Consider the following 20,841-nt stretch of genomic DNA (forward strand, 5'->3'; position numbering starts at 1 on the left):
TAAAAATGTCGAAACATTCAAAGAGGTTTTTGAAGAACTAGATTTGATGCTTATGCTAGAGAGGGATCTGTGTAGGACTTTTTTCTCTTCCTATGAATACTTTTTTTAAAAGTATTTCCTTTTGTTGCCCTTCTTTTATTGTAGTTATCATTATTGATGTGGTCATTGTTGGATAGGACAGAGAAATGGAGAGGGGAGAGGAAGACAGAAAGGGGGAGAGAAAAATAGACACCTGCAGACCTGCATCACCGCCTGTGAAGCGACTCCCCTGCAGGTGGGGAACCGGGGGGCTGGAACTGGGATCCTTGTACTTTGCGCCACCTCTGCTTAACCCTCTGCACTTCTGCCCGACTCCCCCATGAATATTTTTAAAGTTAAGGTAATCGCATTGTGTATTTATTTATTATTATTATTGGATAGAGACAGAGAAATTGAGAGAGGAGAGGGAGATAGGTACCTACAGCCTTGCTTCACCACTTGTGAAACTCCCCTGCAGGTAGGGGCCTAGGGCTTGAACCCTGGTCCTTGCACAGTGTAGCGTGTGTGCTTAACCAGGTGCACCGCTGCTTGGCTCTTTACTCTGTGCTGCTTTGGCATGCGCATGACCCAGGTTCAAGCCCATGCCTACTGCACCAAAGGAAGCTTCAGTGCTGTGCTTTCTTTCACTCTGCCTTTTCTGTCTCTAAAATAGATATGGGGTGTGTGTGGGGTGTAGATAGCATAATGGTTATGCAAAGAGACTGCTGCCCGAGGCTCTAAAGTCCCAGGTTCAATTCCCTGCATCAACATACACCAGGATAGATGTATAGTATTTCAGATGCTGGTGAGCTGTACAACAGAGTAAAATAAAGAACTGGGCTGAGGACAAAAAATAGGATTTTCTTGCCAGAGGCTTCAAGCTCCCAGGTTCAACCCATTCCTTCCTCCACTGTCAACTAACCAGAGCTATGCAAAGACTCTCATGCCTGAGGCTCCAGAGTCCCAGGTTCAATCCTCCACACCACTATATGCCAGAGTTGAGCAGTGTTCTGGTAAAAAACAAAACAAATGAGGTGGTACATTTGTTTTAGTGCAGACATTACCATGCAGGAGGACCTGGGTTCAAACCCGCCAAGCACCTGTAGGGGGGAAGCTCCACATGCTGTAAGACAGTGCTGCAGGGGTCTATGCCTCTCTCCTCAATCTCCCTCTCAATTTCTCTCTGTCTTATTAGAGAAAGAAAGGGAAAACAGGCAATGGGAGCAGCAGATTTTTAGTATAGTCACAGTCCCCAGTGGCCAAAAAAAGGAAGGGACTTGGGAAATCAAGGAGTAGGATTTTTCTTTTTATTATTGGAGAGTTCCAGGGAGGCTCAGATATGAGGAGCTGAAGGCCATTTGGGGCATCTGGAGTAAACTGAAGGGATTACAAGTGCGGAAGAGGAGGCCCTGAGGTAGCCACAGCTGGTAAGTGGAAGAACTAAAGAGCGACAGTGGGTGGGAAGCAAAGAAGTGACAGCTGATGGCCGGGCGGCAGGGCAGTGGGTAGTACATGTACAGACTGGGAGGTCACTCCAAGAAATGAGACTTTTGGGGGTCAGACGGTGGTGCACCGGATTAAGCACACACTACAAAGGACTTGTGGAAGGACCCGGGTTTGAGCCCCCGGCTCCCCACCTGCAGGGGGTCGCTTCACCAGCAGTGAAGCAGGTCTGTAGATGTCCCTTCCCTCAATTTCTTTGTCCTACCCAATGAAAATGAAAAACGGCCACCAGGAGCAGCGGATTCATAGTGAAGGCAGTGAGTCCCAGCAATAAATCTGGAGGCAAAAATAATAATAAATAAAAAGAATTTAGACTTTTTTTTTACCAGAGCACTGCTCAGTAAGCTTTGGCTTATGTTAGTCTGGAGGTTTTAACCTTGGACCTCAAAGCCTCAGGCAGCATCTACCCCACCATGAAATATTGTACATTTTATTAATGATTTGCCTGTTCCAAATGAGATGTTAAGTCCATTAAGAAGAGAGCTTAAGTTCAATTTCTAGTACCATGAGGGTTGTTGCTGGTCCTCTGTGGCTGCACAAAGAATTCGTTACTCCCAGTGGACTTCTTTTTTTTTTTTCATTCTCTCTCTCTCTCTATATATATATATATGGTAGAAATAGAGATGAATTGAGAGGGAACGGAGAGATAGGGAGAAAGACAGATACTTGCAGCATTGCTTCGCTGCTCCTGAAGTTTCTGCCCCCAGGTGGGAGTTGGAATCTTGAACCTGAATCTTTTTTATAATTTTTTTTTAAACTTTATTTATTTTGTTTGATGGGACAGAGAGAGGTTTACAGGGAAGAGGGAGACAGAGGGAGAGAGACCGAGAGACACCTGTAGACTTGCTTTACCACTTGTGCTACACCGCTTTCTCCCTGCAGGTGGGGACTGGGGGCTTGAACCCAGGTCCTTGTACATGGTAATGTCTGCACTCTACCAGGTGCACCACCACCTGATCCTGTAGTTACAATTTTTGATGTTTTTATGGGGTGAGGGAAGAGAACCAAAGTAGATGTCAGGGATCAAAGTCAGGACCTCACATTTGAGAATCCAAAGGCCCTACCTCCTGGCCAAATCATGTCTATTATTTTTATGAGAAAAGTATGGGGGAGGGCACCAGGCAGTTGCACAACAGACCAAAAACACACACATCACAGTGCTCACGGACCTGGGTTCAAGCCCCGGGTCCCCAGGGACACAGGGACAGCTTCACAAGTGGTGGGTCAGTGCTGCAGGTGCCTCAGTTTCTTTCCGTCCTATCAAATAAAGGAAAGGAAGGAAGAAAGAAAGGAAGGAAGGAAGAAAGGAAAGGTCTAGGGGCTGGGAGGCGGTACACTTGATGAACGCACATGTTGACAATGCACAAGGGCCCAGGTTCAAGCCCTTGCCCCTCCTGGATTAGCGAAGTTTCACAAGTGGTGAAGCAGAGCTGCCGGTTCCTCTGTTTCTCCCTATCTCCTTCCATTTCAGTTTCTCTCTGTCTCTAGCCTATAAATGGATAAATAAAATAAGAACAAGGAAAAATAAGAAAATCTTTTTTTGAATTTTTTATTATCCTTATTTATTTGCTAGAGACATTCAGAAATTGAGAGGAAGAGGGAGCTAGAGGGAGAGAGACATCTACAGCCCTGCTTCACCAGTTATGAAGTTTCCCCCCTGCAAGTGGGGGCTGGGGGCTTGAACCAGGTCCTTGCTTACTGTAATGTGCACTCAACTAGGTGTGCCACCACCCAACTCCATACAATAAAATCTTAACAAGCAAAAAAAGTCTTTTAGGATCTTCCCCCTTTCTACATTTTTTTTTCACTTTTGTTGCCCTTGTTTTTTTTTTTAATTGTTGCTGTAGTTATTGTTGTTGTTATTGATGTCATTGTTGGACAGGACAGAGAGAAATGGAGAGAGGAGGGGAAGACAGAGAGGGGGAAAGAAAGACAGACACCTGCAGACCTGCTTCACCGCTTGTGAAGCGACCCCCTTGCAGGTGGGGAGCCGCAGGCCTCGAACCAGGATCCTTAAGTTGGATGCTTGAGCTTTGCGCCACCTGCGCTTAACCTGCTGCGCTACAGCCAGACTGCCCTTTCTACATTTTTTAAAAACTTATATCAGGAGTAAACTGAGAAGCCAGAGCAACATGTTCACAGATGCAGTGTTGGGGGTGAACTCGGGTCTTAACACGTAACGGGTGCACTCTACCCGTGAGCCATCCTACTGCCTTCATATTTTAAATGGATTGTCTTTTTAATATTGAGTTGTAAGATTCAATAAGAGACTTAGGGCCCAGGACAGAATAAAAGCTATTAGCTGAAGGAGGCAGCTAAGTACAAAAGCAGCCATCATATTACTTACTCGAACTTTACAGATGCAACAGTGTCATGAGTGTGTTTTGTGGACCAGAGGACTGCTCCTCTCTGGCTGACAGCGGGGTTAGGATCGAACCTGGGGCATCAGAGCCTCTCGGGATATTGCACTTGCTTAGTCATTAACCAAGAACAGACATCGGAGTCAGCTGGTGGTGCTCGCACCTGATTGAGCGCACATGTTCCAATGTGCAAGGACCCGGGTTCAAGCCCCTGGTCCCCACCTGCAGGGGGGAATCTTTTCTAGTGGTGAAGCAGGGATGCAGGCAGGTGTCAGTTCTCTCTCCCTCTCTCAAATGAATAAACAAAGATAATTTTACCAAAGACTATTAAAAAAAGAAAGAGGGGCCAGGTGGTGACACACCCGGTTAAGTACTTACATCACAGTGCGCAAGGACCCAGGTTCAAGCCCCTGGTCCCCACCCGCAGGGGGAAAGCTTCACAAGTGATGAAGCAGGGCTGCAGGTGTCTCGCTGTCTTTCCTTATCACCCCCTTCTCTCTCAATTTCTGGCTGTTTCTATCTAATAAGTAAAGATAATAGTAATTAAAAAGGAAGAGAGCGAGAGAGATAAAGAAGGGAATAAAGAAGGAAGGAAAGGAAAGGAAAAGAAAAAAGAAAAGAAAAGAAAAAAGAAAAAAAAAGGGGACAGATGTTCCCTGCCTCTCAGGAACTCTCCCGCCTCTCACTATAGGCCTGCGCTCCTCGGCGGCGCCGGCAGGTGGCGCCGGAGCCCCGCAAGGCCGCTCTGTCCCGCCCGGGCGCGTTAGTGGTGCCCTGCAGTCCGCACCGCCGCTGCACTTCCGGGCGCCGTTCAAGGTGAGCTAGGGGCTCCGGGGGCCCCTTTCCCTGAATTAAAGGCCCCTCCTCTCCAGCGCGCAGCCTAGGACGCCCGAGACCGGGTGGGAAGGGTGCCAGCAGAGGCCGGGGAGCCGCCGGAGGAGGCACCGCCCTCCCGACGCCGGCTCCCAGCGAAGCCCAGGCGCCCGTGTAGCGCAGCGGGTCTCCGGCCGCCCGGAAGCCGGCGCGGCTCCGCCCCCTTCGTCCCCTCTGTCGCCGCCAGGCGGCGCACTCCCCGGGCGGGGTGAGGGTGGCACCGTCTCTGAGTAACAGACTTTGAGGTTTGAGGTTTGGAGATCCCAGGTTCAATCCTCGGTCCCAGCGTAAACCAGAGTTGGTAAAAAAAAAAAAAAAAAAAAAAAAAATGGCGAGGAAAAATGCAGAGGAGGAACAAGCTGACACAGGACAGCAAAATAAATTTTGTGTGGTGGATAGTGGTTCCCAGCCTTAGGCTTTCCAGGATTACATGTGCAGATCACTGTGCACCCTTACCCCCTCCACCCACCCCAGTGATCTTGACTCTGTAGCTGTGGTGTGGAGCCTGGAAGTCAGTATTTTCGCCCCTGGGCCTGACTGAGGACACGGTGCATGTCCAGCTCCACCATCCTAGAGGACTCTCTTCCCTGTCTCAATACTCCGCCCCCACCCCCTTTTCCGGATACAGGGTCAGAATTAGTAGAAAGGGGCGAGACCAGGGCAGCACTCCTCTCTGCGGACTCTCAGCCTGGGCCCCCATAGCTGGTAACGTGTGCTCTACCGGGTTCATTATCTCCCGGCCCCTTGGAGATGAGCGATTTAAGAACATTAAGTTCCTGGGCTGAGGAGAGAGCATTAGTGGTGATGCACAAGACTTTCATGCCTTCAGGCACCCAAATCCGAGGTTCAGTCCCCTACAACACCATAAACCAAAGTCGAGCAGTGCTCTGCTAATAATAATAATAGATGCTGGTGCCTGAGGGCACCAAGAGCTCAGCCTCTACCCCAGCACCACCCTTAACCAGAGCTGTGCAGTATTCTTGGGTGGGGGGGGCTATTTCTCTCTTTGTATCAGTGTCCAATATGAGAGAGACTAATGGAGTACTCAGCTCTGGCTTCTCTTGGCACTGGGCATTGACCCTGCATGTAAACTTTGTGTTCTAGTACCTTGATCTATCTCCCCTGACCCTGGAAATAGGCATTTTAAACTGCTACTCCAAGCTAATGCTCACAGTCTGCAGGCTTCACCTACAGAAACACTGGCATAAACTGTTGGACAGGAATATTGCATTGGATTGGGCACGGGACTCCTTAACTGGAGGAAGGCTCCCAAGAGGAAGTGCTTGTAGTAGGACACAGTGCCTCGCTGTGTTGCAGCCTGGGTCTGAACTCTGGTACCGCTTAACAGTACCAGGGTACCGAGGGAAACTCCAGTGCTGTGGTGTCTTTGTCTCTCTGTGAAGTAAAAAAAAAAAAAATGAATGAAAAAAGGCTGACCAGGGAGTGGTGAAATTATGCCTGTGTAAGGCTTTGCAAAAAACATAAAGCCACTGGTTGTCTGCTCTGCAGTGATGAATCCTGTCCCTCACCACCACCAGGATGCAGAAGATCTCGGTGCTGCTCTTCCTGATCTGGGTCAGCTTCCTCTTCTACATGGGCATTGCTCTCTTCACCAGCGGCTTTCTGCTCACCCGTGTGGAACTCACCAACCATAGCAGCTGCCAAGAGCTGCCGGGCCCGGGGACCCTGCCGTGGGGAAGCCAAGGGGGACCCAGAGCCTGCTGGATGGCTTCCAGGTTCTCCAGGCTCGTGTTAGTGCTGATAGACGCTTTGCGGTTTGACTTTGCTCGGCCCCAGCACACACAAGTACCTGGGGACCCTCCTGTCTCCCTGCCCTTCCTGGGCAGACTGGGCACCTTGCAGAAGCTCCTGGAGACTCAGCCTCACCATGCCAGGCTCTACCAGTCGAAGGCCGATCCCCCTACCACCACAATGCAGCGCCTGAAAGCCCTCACCACTGGCTCACTGCCTACCTTTGTCGACGCCGGTAATAATTTCGCCAGCTATGCTATAGTGGAAGATAATCTCATCAAGCAGCTTGCCAAGGAAGGTTAGTTTGGGCTTCTTTGGAAGTCAGGAGTAGCTTGGCAGATTTCATCTTTTAAAAGATTTATTGATAAGAGGGAGAGGAGGGAGCACTAGAGCGTCATTTTGGTACATGTGAAGCCAGGAATTGGATTCAGGACCTTATGCTCTGAGAGTCCAACTCTTGTTTTTATTTATTTTTAAAACTTAAAAAAAAAAAAAACACAAAACTTTATTGGATACAGAAAGCCAGAAATTGAGAGGGAAAAGTGTGGTGGAGAGGAAGAAAGACAGGGCCCGGCGGTAGCGCAGACTTAAGCGAACATGGCGCAAAGCGCAAGGATCCTGGTTCAAGCCCCTGGCTCCCCACCTGCCAGGGAGTCAATTTCTCTCTGTCCTATACAACACCGACAACCATAATAATAACAACGATAAACAAGGGCAACAAAAATGGAAAAAATGGCCTTCAGGAGCAGTGGACTTGTAGTGCAGGCACCGAGCCCCAGTGATAACCCTGAAGGCAGATGTGGATATTTGGAACTATAAAAAAAAATGAGGGAGTCGGGCTGTAGCGCCGCCGGTTAAGCACACTTGGCGCAAAGCTCAAGGACCAGCATAAGGATCCCTGTTCGAACCCCTGGCTCCCCACCTGTAGGGGGGTCGCTTCACAGGCGGTGAAGCAGGTCTGCAGGTGTCTGTCTTTCTCTCTTCCTCTGTCTTCCCCTCCTCTCTCCATTTCTCTCTGTCCTATCCAACAACAGTGACATCAATAACAACAATAACTACAACAATAAAAAAAAAAGGGCAACAAAAGGGAGTAAGTAAATATAAAAAAATGAGTGGGAAAAAAGAGAGAGGGAGAGCAACAAGGGGCCAGGTGGTGGCGCACCTGGTTGAGTGCATGTTGCAGTGCTCAAGGACCCGGGTTCAAGTCCTCAGTCTCCACTTACAGTGGGAAGCTTCTCAAGCGGTGAAGTGGTGGTGTAGGTGTCTCTCTGTTTCCCTCCCTCTCTGTCGTCTCCTTCTCACTTGATTTCTGGCTGTCTGTATCCAATAATAAAAGATCATTTAAAGAGAGAGGGAGAGAGGGAGAGCGACAGAGACACCTCCAACCCTGCTTCACCACTGCAGGTATGGAACGGGGGCTCAGACCTAGGTCCCTGTGCATTGTAACGTGCACTCAACCATGGACCCGAGAGTCCAACTCTTTATCCCCTGTGCTACCTCTTGAGCTTTGACAAATGTCTTTAGGTGTTAGTGAGCCAGAACTTTGGGTGCCTAGCTGCATATTTGATTGTGTTGGAGAGTGCTGATGAGACAGAAGCCAGGACCCTGCATGTAGGGAGTATTGATATGGGCTTTGTTCTTCTGAAATTCGCAGTTTGCACGGAGTATTAATTAACTGTAGGAGGCAATGGAAAGGAGATGCAAATCTGATATGCTCTCTGGTGTTGAGGAGAGAGCAAAGGGATTCAGGCTCCTTCCATCCACGGACTTGGAAAAAGCAGGATATGGAAAAAGCAGGATAGGGGGCCAAGCCGTGGCACACTTGGTTACGTGCTTACATCACAGTGCGCAAGGACCTAGGTTCAAGCCTCTGGTCTCCACCTGCTGGGGGAATGCTTCATGAGTGGTGAAGCAGGTCTGCAAGTGTTTTTCTCTTTTCCCTGCTCTATCCCCACCCCTTAATTTCTCTCTGTCTCTATCCAATAATTAAATTAAATTTTTTTTTTTTAAAAAAGGAAAGACAAAGCAAGATATGTCCAGGAAGAAAACAGAGCAGCAGAGACAGGGACTGAGAATAAGCAGAGTTGTTTTTTTTTTTAACCAGAGCACTGCTCAGGTCTGGCTTATGGCGGTATGGGGGATTGAACCTGGGACTTGAGAGCCTCAGGCATGAAAGTCTGTATAACCATTATGCTCTAGCCCCACCCTTACTTTCCCTTTTGTTGCCCTTATTTTATTGTTGTAGTTATTATTGTTGTTATTATTGATGTCTTCATTGGCTAGGACAGAGAGAAATGGAGAGAGGAGGGGAAGACAGAGAGGGGGAGAGAAAGACAGACACCTGCAGACCTGCTTCACCGCCTGTGAAGCGACTCCCCTGCAGGTGGGGAGCCGGGGGCTCGAACCGGGAACCTTACGCCGGTCCTTGAGCTTGGCACCAGGTGCGCTTAACCCACTGCGCTACCGCCTGACTCCCAAGCAGAGCTTTTTGTAGACCAAGGGATGAGAGATTTGGGTGGCCTATGATTATTTGGGAAAGCTTCCTGGAGGAAAATCACGCGCTGTGAAGAACACAGTTGATCGGGTAGAATCGCTATTCCTTGACTGGGTTTTCTGGTGGGTCCTCAGAGGGCTTCCTCGCTGTCCCCGGTCCTGATAGCGCTCAGGCTGTGACCCACTTTCATGTCCCTGCAGGAAGACGTGTGGTCTTCATGGGAGATGATACCTGGAAAGATCTTTTTCCTGGAGCTTTCTCCCAGGCTTCCTTCTTCCCGTCCTTCAACGTCAGAGACCTGCACACAGTGGACAATGGCATTCTGGAACACCTCTACCCAACCAGTGAGCAGGGGAGGGATGCCCCCATCCACAGATCCTAAGTCTGCAGTCAGTGCAATGGCCTGGGCTTGTGTCCCAGAACATAGGAGCCTGGCTGGGCTTGAGGACGGGCCTGAGTCCCCTGTGCTCAGTGTTCTCCCCTCCACAGTGGACAGTGGTGAATGGGACGTGCTGATTGCTCACTTCCTGGGTGTGGATCACTGCGGCCACAAACATGGCCCTCACCACCCTGAAATGGCCAAGAAACTTAGCCAAATGGACCAGGTGATCCAGTGAGTGTGGGATATTGGCTAGGGGAGTGGGTTTGTGTCTGAGGACCTCAGGATATATGGGATCAAGAGAAAAAGGTCTTTATCCTTTTTCTTTCTTGACCAAATATGCCTCCTTCATTTCTTTTCTTTTTTTTTTAAATTTAATTATTTAATTATTTTGGGTAGAACCAGAGAAATTGAGAGGGAAGGGAGTGGTAGAGAGAGGAGGAAAAGAAACACCTGCAGACCGCTTCACCTCTCATGAAGCTTCCCCTCCTGCAGGTGGGGACTGGCGGCTTGAATCTGAGTGCTTGCCTGTGCACAGTAATGTGTGCACACTTTACCAGGTATGCCACTGACCAGGACCCTGTCCCTCCCTTTTTTTTTTTTTTTTTGAAGGTGGGTGTCTCATCTAAAAGAATTCATCTTGTGGCTTTCGACTATAAGACCATAATCAAAGAAGTGTCTCTTTACCAAAGGTGTAAGCACTATTAATGGAATTTCTAGCTAGGCTGAATGGGCCCCTGAGGAAAATCATTATCTATCTCTACCTTTGGACACTTTTTTTTTTCATCCCTCAGGGAAATTGTGAAACGACTGGAGAATGACACCCTGCTGGTGGTGATTGGGGACCACGGGATGACAATGAATGGCGACCACGGAGGGGACAGTGAGCTGGAGATCTCGGCTGCACTTTTCCTGTACAGTCCCACAGCCCTCTTCCCTGGCACCCCACCACAGGTAAGGCCTGGCTTTATATGGTCTCCCAAGTAATCACCACCACAGCACCCTTCTGGATCCCTCCATGGTGGTCCCACCAGTTGACAATCCTGGGCATTCCTGTCTCTCTTTTTTACCAGAGCACTGCTCAGCTCTGTCTTATGGTGGTGTGTGTGTGTGTGGGGGGGGGGGGGGATTGAATCTGCAACTTTGGAGCCATTATGCTATCTACCCCCACCCTCATTCCCCACTCATTTCCTCCCTAAGACCTCACATTGTGATGAACCCTTGGCTCCTGTCCTTGTCCTCTAGGAACCAGAGGTGATTCCTCAAATCAACCTTGTGCCTACGCTGGCACTTCTGCTGGGCCTGCCCATCCCATTCGGAAACATCGGGGAGGTGATAGCTGAGCTGTTCTCCGAGGTCAAGGACTCCCAGCCTCGCTCCTCTGCTCTGGCACAGGCCTCCGCTCTGCATCTCAATGCCCAGCAGGTAGGTGATGTGCTGAGCTAGTCAGCTTGGGGCCTGGGAGAAGAATGACTTCATTGTTCTTTATTTAGTCTTTTTTCTTTCTATTTTTTTTTCCTAATGCCCTCTCTACTACCTCCCTTTCTCTGTTTCCCCTTTGTTTATTCAGTCCATTTCTCACCACACACACACACACACACACACACACACACACACACACTTTATTGGAGACAGAGATATTGAGAGGAAAGAGAGAGAGAAAGAGACAGTCGCAGCCCTGTGTCACCACTCATGAAGCTTTCTCCTTGCAGGTGGGAAGTGGGGCTTAAACTTGGGTCCTTACATGTTGTAATATGTCTGTTTTACTAGGTATGCAACCACCACTGTCCCCTTTTGCTCTTTTTTTTTTTTTTTTTTTTTAACCAGAGCACCACTTAGCTCTGGCTCATGGTGGTGTGGGGGATTGAACCTGGGACTTTGGAGCCTCAGGCATGAGAATTTCTTTGCATAACCATTATGCTATCTACCCTCCACTTTTTTTTTTAATGACCAGAGTAGGGCACACTTCTTTTTCTTTCTTTCTTTCTTTTTTTTTTTTTTTAGGGCATACTTCTCTTGCATGTGCCATTTCACTATTCCTGGTGGTGGATGGATTCTTTTTTCTTTTTTTTTTTTTTTTCCTCCAGGGTTATTGCTGGGGCTCAGTGCCTGCACCATGAATCCACTGCTCCTGGAGGCCATTTTTTCCCCTTTTGTTTTTTGTTGCCCTTGTTGCAGCCTTGTTGTGGTTATTGTTGATGTCATTCATTGTTGGATAGGACAGAGAGAAATGGAGAGAGGAGGGGAAGACAGAGAGGGGGAGAGAAAGACAGACACCTGCAGACCTGCTTCACCGCCAATGAAGTGACTCCCCTGCAGGTGGAGCCGGGGCTCGTAATGGGACCCTTACGCCGGTCCTTGTGCTTTGCGCCACGTGTGATTAACCCGCTGTGCTATCGCAGCAGATTCATTTTCCTTTCTAGTTTAAGATAGAGACAGAAAGAGATCGAGAGGAAGAGGGAGGAAAATGGGGATGGGGGTAGGAAGAAAAGACAGACCACACCACCATCCCTCCCATTCATGGTGTCTCCATGTTGTACTACTGGGAGCTCAGACCCAGGACCTCATGACGTGGTGAAATCCCCTCTAGCAGGAATTCCACTTCCCAGCACCCTTTGCTGTTGTTTTTTTTTATTTTATTTTTTTTTTTGGTTATCTTTATTTATTGAATAGAGACAGCCAGAATTAAGAGGGAAGGGGGTGATAGAGGGGGAGACAGAGAGACACCTGCAGCCTTGTTCACGACTTGAGAAGCTTTCCCCCTGCAGGTGGGGACTGGGGCTTGAACCTGCATCCTTGAGTGCACTGTAACATGTGCACTCAACCAGGTGCACCACCACCCAGCCCCTTCTTTTTTTTTTTTTTCCACTGGAGCTCTGCTCACCTCTGGCTGATGGTGGTGCTGAGGATCTTTCTTTCTTTCTTTCTTTCTTTCTTTCTTTCTTTCTTTCTTTCTTTTTTTAATATTATTTATTTATTCCTTTTTGTTGCCCTTATTTTATTGTTGTAGTTATTATTGATGTCACTGTTGTTGGATAGGACAGAGAGAAATAGAGAGAGGAGGGGAAGACAGAGAGGGGGAGAGAAAGACAGATACCTGCAGACCTGCTTCACCGCCTGTGAACTGACCCCCCTGCAGGTGAGGAGCCGGGGGGCTTGAACCGGGATCCTTATGCCAGTCTTTGTGCTGCTTTGCACCACCTGCGCTTAACCTGCGGTGCTGCTGCCTGACTCCCAGCCTTTGTTGTCTTAACTCCTCCTTTCAGAGCATTTCTTCCTTTCCTCATTCAGCCCTTCTCCGCCTCTCCTGGACAGAGTCTGGGTCCAGGCTCCCAGGTCCCCTGCGGCAATACTCATCTTTGTCTGTGTCCCTACTTATGTTTCTAACCTGTTCCTCTGGGTTTCTTGACCACTTCTGCAGGTGTCCCGATTTCTTCACACCTACTCAGCCGCTGCTCAAGACCTCCACGTTAAGGAGCTCCACCAACTGCAGAACATCTTCTCCAAGGCCTCTGGCGACTACCAGCGGCTTCTGCAGAGCCCCCAGGGCGACGCGGCCGCCCTGCAGACTGTGATCGCTGAGCTGCGGCAGTTCCTGCAGGGAGTCCGGGCCATGTGCATCGAGTCTTGGGCTCGTTTCTCTCTGGTCCGCATGGCAGGGGGCGCTGCTCTCTTGGCCACTGCCTGCTTTCTCTGCCTGCTGGCATCCCAGTGGGCAACATCCCAGGGCTCCTACTTTTACACTTTGCTACTGCCCATGGCCTGGGGTCTGGCTGGGGCTATTGTGTGCGCTGGACTCCTGGCAGCCACTGGGCTGACGCTGGATCTAGTGGTCCTTGGGGCCTTGGTGGCTGTGGGCTCACTTCTGCCTTTCCTGTGGAAAGCCTGGGCAGGCTGGAGGTCCAGGACGCCTCTGGCAGCCTTGCTTCCCAGACCTGGGCCCGTCCTGTCACTCCTGCTCATTCGCTTTGCTGCTTTCTTCTCTGATAGTTTTGTGGTAGCCGAGGCCAGGGCCACACCTTTCCTTTTGGGCTCACTCATCCTGCTCCTGGTTGCCCAGCTTCACTGGGAGGGCAAACTGCTGCCTCCCAAGCTACTCGCAATGCCTCGCCTTGGCTCCGCGGCCCCAGCAGGCCCCCCTCGGCACAACAGTTCACACGCCCTGGGCCTTGGAGTTGGGTTACTTTTATGTATAAGACTTGCTGGGCTTTTTCATCGCTGTCCTGAGGAGACACCTGCCTGCAGCTCCTCTCCCTGGCTGAGTCCCCTGGCATCGATGGTGGGTGGTCGAGCCAAGAACTTGTGGTATGGAGCTTGTGTGGGGTCACTAGTGGTCCTGTTAGCTGCCGTGCGTCTGTGGCTTCACCGCTACGGTAACCTTAAGAGCCCCGAACCCTCTGTGCTCTTTGTGCGCTGGGGGCTGCCACTCATGGTGCTGGGGACTGCTGCCTACTGGGCACTGGCATCGGGGGCAGACGAAGCCCCCCCACGCCTCCGGGCCCTGGTTGCCGGGGCGTCAGTCATGCTGCCTAGGGCTGTAGCTGGGTTGGCCGCTTCAGGGCTCGTGCTGCTGCTCTGGAGACCTGTGGCGGTACTGGTGAAGGCCGTGGCGGGTACTCCAAGGACCAGGACTGTCCTCACTCCCTTCTCAGGCCCCCCCACTTCTCAGGCTGATCTGGATTATGTGGTTCCTCAAATCTACCGACACATGCAAGAGGAGTTCCGGGGCCGTTTAGAGAGAAGCAGATCTCAGTGCCCCATGACCGTGGCTGCCTACCAGTTGGGGAGCGTGTACTCTGTAGCTGTGGTCACGGCGCTCACCATCTTGGCCTTCCCACTCCTGCTACTGCACGCAGAGCGTGTCAGCCTTGTGTTCCTGCTTCTGTTTCTGCAAAGCTTCCTCCTCCTGCATCTGCTTGCTGCTGGGATGTCTGTCACCACCCCTGGTAAATATATAACTCAACCCTGACTTATCTCTAAACTGAGTTTTCTTTTCTTTTTTTTAGATAGAGACAGAGAAATTGAGAGGGGAGAGGGAGAGAGAGAGGGAGAGAGAGACAGAAACACCTGCAACCCTGCTTCCCTCTCATGAAGATTTCACCCTGCAGGTGGGGACCTGGGGCTTGAACCCGGGTCCTTGCTCACTGTAGTGTGTGTGCCACCACCCGGCCCCTCAACCCTGACTTATCAGAGACAACAGCGATTTGAGCCCCTCTTGTTAGTTGTTGTTCCTCTGGTTCTTCATCTTCAGTCACGGTCTCATGCCTCACATGGTTGAGAGGATGTTCCCGATGTCCTCTCTCACCTGCTGTGGCCGAGCTGGCTGGTCGTCCCCATTGGCTCTCAGGGTCTCTGACCTCATGGAAGAAGGAAGCCAATGTCCTAGTGAAATGCTGCAGTTCCTCATGACTGCCTGTCTGAGTATACGGTGTAGTGCTGAGCTGTGTCAGCTGTCTTGATGTCCAGTAGATTAACAAGGTCTTGTGCCGAAGGGGGTGTGGGCATAGGAGAGTGCTGGGGTTGGGTGTTGGCGCACCTGGTTGAGCGCACCTGTTAAGGACCCAGGTTCGAGCCCCCGGTCCCCACCTGCAGGGGGAAAGCTTTGCAAGTGGTGAAGCAGCGTTGCAGGTGTCTCCCTCCCTCTCTATCATCCCTTCCCTCTTGATTTCTGACTGTTTCTATCCAACAAATGATGGTGCTGACTATAAGGAGGTTGGGTTGTTGGAACGTGTGTGTACATCATCAAGAGGCAGTAGTTGACGGAGGAGGGAACTGAATGGGTCTGTAATGAGACTTGTCTCTTCCCCACAGGTCCTTTCACTGTGCCATGGCAAGCTGTCTCTGCTTGGGCCCTCATGGCCTCACAGACCTTCTACTCCACGGGCCACCAGCCTGTCTTTCCAGCCATCCATTGGCACGCGGCCTTTGTGGGGTTCCCAGAGGGCCATGGCTCCTGCACCTGGTTGCCTGCTCTGCTGGTGGGAGCCAACACCTTTGCCTCCCATCTCCTCTTTGCAGGTAACTCCTCATTTTTATCTTGTTTCCTTTGGCTTTGTACAAGGAAAGGAAACCTCTAGATTTGAGTGGGGGGGGAGGGGATTGGCACCCCTCACCCTATGCTTATAGGAGCCTGAGTCCACCAGGATGCTTGGAGACCAACCAGGGTGGCCTGGTCCCTGGGTCCTCCACCGATTCAAACCCCACCCTCTCCTGAGGCAGTAGGTTGCCCATTGCTTCTGCTCTGGCCTTTCCTGTGTGAAAGTCAAGGGTCCAGGAAGAGGCGACAGCCAGCAGGGACTGAAGCCGACTCCAGAGTTAAGCCCCAGGAGGAGGAAGAGCCGCTGATGGAGATGCGGCTGCGGGATGCACCTCACCACTTCAACGCGGCGCTGCTTCAGCTGGGCCTCAAGTACCTCTTTGTCCTGGGTATCCAGGTGGGTGAGCAGGCTTTTCTTTTTTTTTTTTTCTTTTTTTTTTTTTTTTCAGGTTTCTTACATGCTGCTGACTTTATCTCATGTACAGTATCACATTTCTGTTGCCATACACTGTGTGATCCATACACTGTGTGATCCGGGTCTCCCCACAGCTTTTTAACAATTAGTAATTGAGCAGGAAGTGTGTTTTTACTACAGTGGCCTTTTGGTTTTTTTTTTTTTTTTCTCCCCACCCACCCACCCCAGAGTCTTTTACTTGGGGGCAATATGCCAATTCCATTTCAGGTTCTACTTGTGTTTTCTTTTCTGATCTTGTTTTTCAACTTCTGCCTAAGAGTGAGATCATCCCATATTCATCCTTCTGTTTCTGACTTATTTCACTCAACATGATTTTTTCAAGGTCCATCCAAGATCGGCTAAAAACGGTGAAGTCACCATTTTTTACCGCTGAGTAGTATTCCACTGTGTATATAGACCACAACTTGCTCAGCCACTCATCTGTTGTTGGACACCTGGGTTGCTTCCAGGTTTTGGCTATTACAAATTGTGCTGCCAAGAACATATGTGTACACAGATCTTTTTGGATGGATGTGTTGGGTTCCTTAGGATATATCCCCAGGAGAGGAATTGCAGGGTCATAGGGTAGGTCCATTTCTAGCCTTCTGAGAGTTCTCCAGACTGTTCTCCACAGAGGTTGGACCAATTGACATTCCCACCAGCAGTGCAGGAGGGTTCCTTTGACCTCACACCCTCTCCAGCATTTGCAGCTGTTACCTTTTCTGATGTATGACATTCTCACAGGAATGAAGTGATATCTCATTGTTGTCTTGATTTGCATTTCTCTGACAATCAGAGACTTGGAGCATTTTTTCATGTGTTTCTCGGCCTTTTGGATCTCTTCTGTGGTGAATATTCTGTCCAAGTCCTCCCCCCATTTTTGGATGGGGTTATTTGTTGTCTTGTTGTTGAGTCTGGCAAGCTCTTTATATATGTTGGTTATTAAACTCTTATCTGATGTATGACATGTAAAGATCTTCTCCCATTCTGTGAGGGGTCTCTTGGTTTGGGTAGTGGTTTCTTTTGCTGTGAAGAAGCTTTTTAATTTGATGTAGTCCCATAGGTTTATACTTGCCTTAGTCTTCCTTGTAATTGGATTCGTTTCATTGAAGATGTCTTTAAAATTTATGCAGAAAAGAGTTCTGCCAATATTTTCCTCGAAGTATTTGATAGTTTGTGGTCTAACATCCAAGTCCTTGATCCACTTGGAATTTACTTTTGTATTTGGTGAAATACAGTGGTTCAGTTTCATTCTTCTGCATGTTTCAACCCATTGTTTCCAACACCATTTGTTGAAGAGACTCTGCTTTCCTCATGTAATAGTCTGAGCCCCTTTGTCAAAGATTAGATGTCCATAGGTGTGGGGCCTCAGAGTAGGCTTTTCATACATGTGCACATCACATCCTTTATTGATTGACTGATTTCATAATGATTGATACGACGATAGGATAAGAGGGATACAGTTCCCACCACCAGAGTTCCATGTCCCATACCCTCCATTGGAAGCTTCCCTACTCTTTATCCCTCTGGGAGTATGGACCAAATAGCTTTATGAGGTGCAGAAGGTGGGAGGTCCGGCTTCTGTAGTTGCTTCTCTGCTGGACATGGGTGTCGGCAGGTCGACCCATACTCTCAGCCTGTTTCTGTCTTTCCCTAGTCGGGCAGGGCTCTAGAGAGGTGGGGCTCCAGGACACATTGGTGAGGTCATGAGGTCATCTGCCCAGGGATATCTTTTCTTTTTTTGCCTCCAGGGTTATTGCTGGGGCTCGGTGCCTGCACTACGAATCCACTGCTCCTGGAGGCCATTTTCCCCATTTTGTTGCCCTTCTTCTTCTTCTTCTTGTTATTGCTTTGTTGTTGGATAGGACAGAGAGAAATGGAGAGAGGAGGGGAAGACAGAGAAAGGAGGAGAGAAAGACAGACACCTGCAGACCTGCTTCACTGCCTGAGAAGCAGCCCCCCTGCAGGTGGGAAGCTGCGGGCTCGGACAGGGATCCTTACACAGGTCCTTGCACTTGGTGTCATGTGCGCTTAACCCGCTGCCACTAGCAGCCAGTCCGCCGGGGCTATCTTTTATACTTAGCCAAAACTCTGAGAGAGAGCCTTGACTGAGGTAGAGATAAGTGGTTAGTTGCCCAGACTAGTGGCCTGTAACTCTACATAGACTTGAAGGTGACTCTCCTTAACCTTAGTCTCTTACTATTTATTCTTTCTCTGTCTTTCTTTCCCGCCCTCCCTCTCTCTTTTTTAATCTTTATTTACTGGATAGATAGCTAGAAATTGGGAGGAAGGGAAGACAGGGAGAGGGGCAGAGAGACACCTGCAGCACTGCTTCACCACTTGTGAAGCTTTCCCCTGCAGGACCCCACCTGGAGTCTTGAACCCACATCCTCGTGCGTTGCAACACATGTGCTCAACCAGGTGTGCCACCACCCTGCCTCGACTATTTATTCTCTACAGACTGGTTCCAGACCCTGATGACATAAGTGTCATCAGGGTGTTACTCTTATTGGTGAGTTGATTGTTGATTGATAAGTGTGTTACTCTTATTGGTGAACAGACTGAGATAATAGCCCAAGTTCTTTCTCAAGCTGTGGCGATGGATTCTTCTCTCTCTTTAGAGGTAGAAAATGTGACTTTCGGGGGCCAGGTGGTAGCGCAGCGGGTTAAGTGCACATGGCTCAAAGCACAAGGACTGGCTTAGGGATCCTGGTTTGAGCCCCCTCCTCCCCACCTGCAGGGGGGGTCGCTTCACAGGTAGTGAAGCAGGTCAGCAGGTGTCTGTCTTTCTCTCTCCATCTGTCTTCCCCTCCTCTCTCCATTTCTCTCTGTCCTATTAAACAACGACAGCAACAGTAACAACAACAATAATGACAACAACAATGATAAACAACAAGGACAACAAAAAAAGGAAAAAATAACCTTCAGGAGCAGTGGATTCATACTGCAGGCACTGAGCCCCAGCAATAACCCTGGAGGGAAAAAAGAAAACGTGACTGACTTCTTCCATTACCCTGGGAGGCAGAGCACAGACAGATGGGACATGCTTGGCCAAGGTCAAACATTGAGTCCATGGTGGGACAAGGATAAGATTGAGGGCATGTGGGGGTAGATAGCATAATGGTTATGCAAAGAAACTCATGGTTGAGGTTCCAGAGTCCCAGGTTCAATCCCCCTGCACTACCATAATCTAGAGCTGAGCAGTACTCTGGTAAAAAAAAAAAAAAAAAAGGAATGAGGACTTCTAACTCCTAGCACTGGGTGTTTTCCACGGACACACACAACTTTCTTTCTCTTCCATTCTTTTTTTTTTTTTGCCTCCAGGGCTCGGTGCCTGCACCACAAATCCACTGCTCCTAGAGGCTATTTTTTTCCCCCTTTTTTGTTGTCTTTGTTTATTGTTGTGGTTATTATTGTTGTTATTGATGTCGTTGTTGTTGGATAGGACAGAGAGAAATGGAGAGAGGAGGAGAAGACAGAGAGGGGGAGAGAAAGATAGACACCTGCAGACCTGCTTCACTGCCTGCAAAGTGACCCCCCTGCAGGGGGCTCAAACCGGGATCCTTATGCCAGTCCTTGCACTTTGTGCCATGTGCACTTAACCCGTTGCACTACTGCCCGACCCCTCTATTCCCATTCTTCACAGAGGCTTACAAGAACTGTCTTTCGACTACTTCTTTTCCTTCTTAGTAATGACTCCCATTTCATCCTTTAGATTCTGGCCTGTGCCCTGGCAGCCTCCATCCTCCGAAGGCATCTCATGGTTTGGAAGGTGTTTGCCCCCAAGTAAGTGGATTTGCTTGAGAAGTGGAGGTGGTGGGGAGGCAGCATGCACAGGGTTTGTCTCTGAGGGAAGAGACTCTGGCTGCTCAGCACCCACTGAGATTCCCTACCTCTTTTCACAGGTTCATTTTTGAGGCTGTGGGCTTCATTGTGAGCAGCGTGGGACTTCTTCTGGGCATAGCTTTGGTGATGCGAGTCGATGGTGCTGTGAGCTCGTGGTTCAAGCGGCTAGTTCTTTCCCAGCAGAGGTAGCCCGCACTGCAGGTCTTGGTTCTTGGCCCCGGGGAGAGCTGGAGAATAAGCCTGACCTATACGGGTGCTGGATCATCTGCAAGAGAGACTCAGCCATACCTCTTACAGCCCTGCAGCCAAGAACTACTGGCCTCTGGGACTTCACTATTTTACGTCAGAATCAGAGGAAGTCCTGACCCCTGAGTCTTGTTTGGGTGGTTTGAGGGGGTAGAGGAGAGAGGCACCAAAGTGGAATAAACTAATGATGTAAGTAGATGTGTCTGAGATGTGGAGGGAGTCCCTCACTGTCCTTTAGGGTCTAGGGAGAAGGTCAGTCTTCCCTGCTAACAGACACAGGTGGGACCTGTACCTGAGAACCCGGGGGGAGGAAGTTGGAGTTGTCTGAATTCCCCTCCCCTCCCCTCCCTCTTCCCAACTTCTATTCTCCAACCTACCATTTTTTCCTTTCTTGTGCATTATCTTTCTCTGTTAGCCCACCTACCATTTCCCTTTACCAAGCACTATGTATTTCTAAATCTTTATGCTTTGGTTTTGGTTTCAGAATTAACTGATAATAGAGAGATGGCTGAAAAGACCAGCCCAGGGATGGTGGTCAGCACACCGACTTTGTCTGTAGCCCCAAACAGTGCGGTCTGTTCTGCTGTGTCCTTTCACTTCTGTGGAAACCTCCCGAGTTTCCCAGCCCATGCTACCTTTTATCAGACCTACTTGCTCGTGGTAAAAAGCATCCCACCGGGGTCAGCCAGTAGCACAGCGGGTTAAGTGCATGTGGCGCAAAGTGCAAGGACCGGCGTAAGGATCCCAGTTCGAGCCCCTGGCTCCCCACCTGGAGGGGAGTCACTTCACAAGTGGTGAAGCAGATCTACAGGTGTCTGTCTTTCCCCCTCTGTCTTCCCCTTCTCTGTCCTATCCAACAATGAACGACATCAACAATAA

The 20,841-nt window shown here is 49.6% G+C and overlaps 1 protein-coding gene across 2 annotated transcripts; it reads left to right on the top strand.

Moving 5' to 3' along the window:
- The first annotated feature begins 4,221 nt into the window (after positions 1 to 4,221).
- On the top strand, positions 4,222 to 20,158 carry PIGO (phosphatidylinositol glycan anchor biosynthesis class O). 2 transcript variants are annotated; one of them, XM_060199244.1, is made up of 11 exons: positions 4,222 to 4,697; positions 6,264 to 6,804; positions 9,201 to 9,344; positions 9,490 to 9,613; positions 10,174 to 10,333; positions 10,625 to 10,804; positions 12,801 to 14,325; positions 15,191 to 15,397; positions 15,599 to 15,813; positions 19,586 to 19,656; positions 19,776 to 20,158. In XM_060199244.1, exons 2-11 carry the CDS (start codon positions 6,294 to 6,296, stop codon positions 19,903 to 19,905), a joined length of 3,267 nt encoding a protein of 1,088 aa, XP_060055227.1. In that variant the 5' UTR covers positions 4,222 to 4,697; positions 6,264 to 6,293; the 3' UTR covers positions 19,906 to 20,158. The 2 variants fall into 2 exon arrangements, with proteins under 2 accessions (XP_060055227.1, XP_007522892.2); XM_007522830.3 differs by lacking the exon at positions 4,222 to 4,697 and having other exon boundaries at positions 5,858 to 6,804.
- Positions 20,159 to 20,841: the final 683 nt, after the last annotated feature.

The sequence above is a fragment of the Erinaceus europaeus genome, chromosome 10, assembly GCF_950295315.1.
Source record: "Erinaceus europaeus chromosome 10, mEriEur2.1, whole genome shotgun sequence".
NCBI lineage: Eukaryota > Metazoa > Chordata > Mammalia > Eulipotyphla > Erinaceidae > Erinaceus > Erinaceus europaeus.

Bases quoted from the DNA above. Each gene is read 5' to 3' on its own strand.
- PIGO (XM_060199244.1), top strand. From the start codon at position 6,294: ATGCAGAAGATCTCGGTGCTGCTCTTCCTGATCTGGGTCAGCTTCCTC. The intron at 9,345-9,489 runs GTGAGCAGGGGA...TCCCCTCCACAG, and splicing joins GGAACACCTCTACCCAACCA to TGGACAGTGGTGAATGGGAC. The intron at 14,326-15,190 runs GTAAATATATAA...TCTTCCCCACAG, and splicing joins GATGTCTGTCACCACCCCTG to GTCCTTTCACTGTGCCATGG.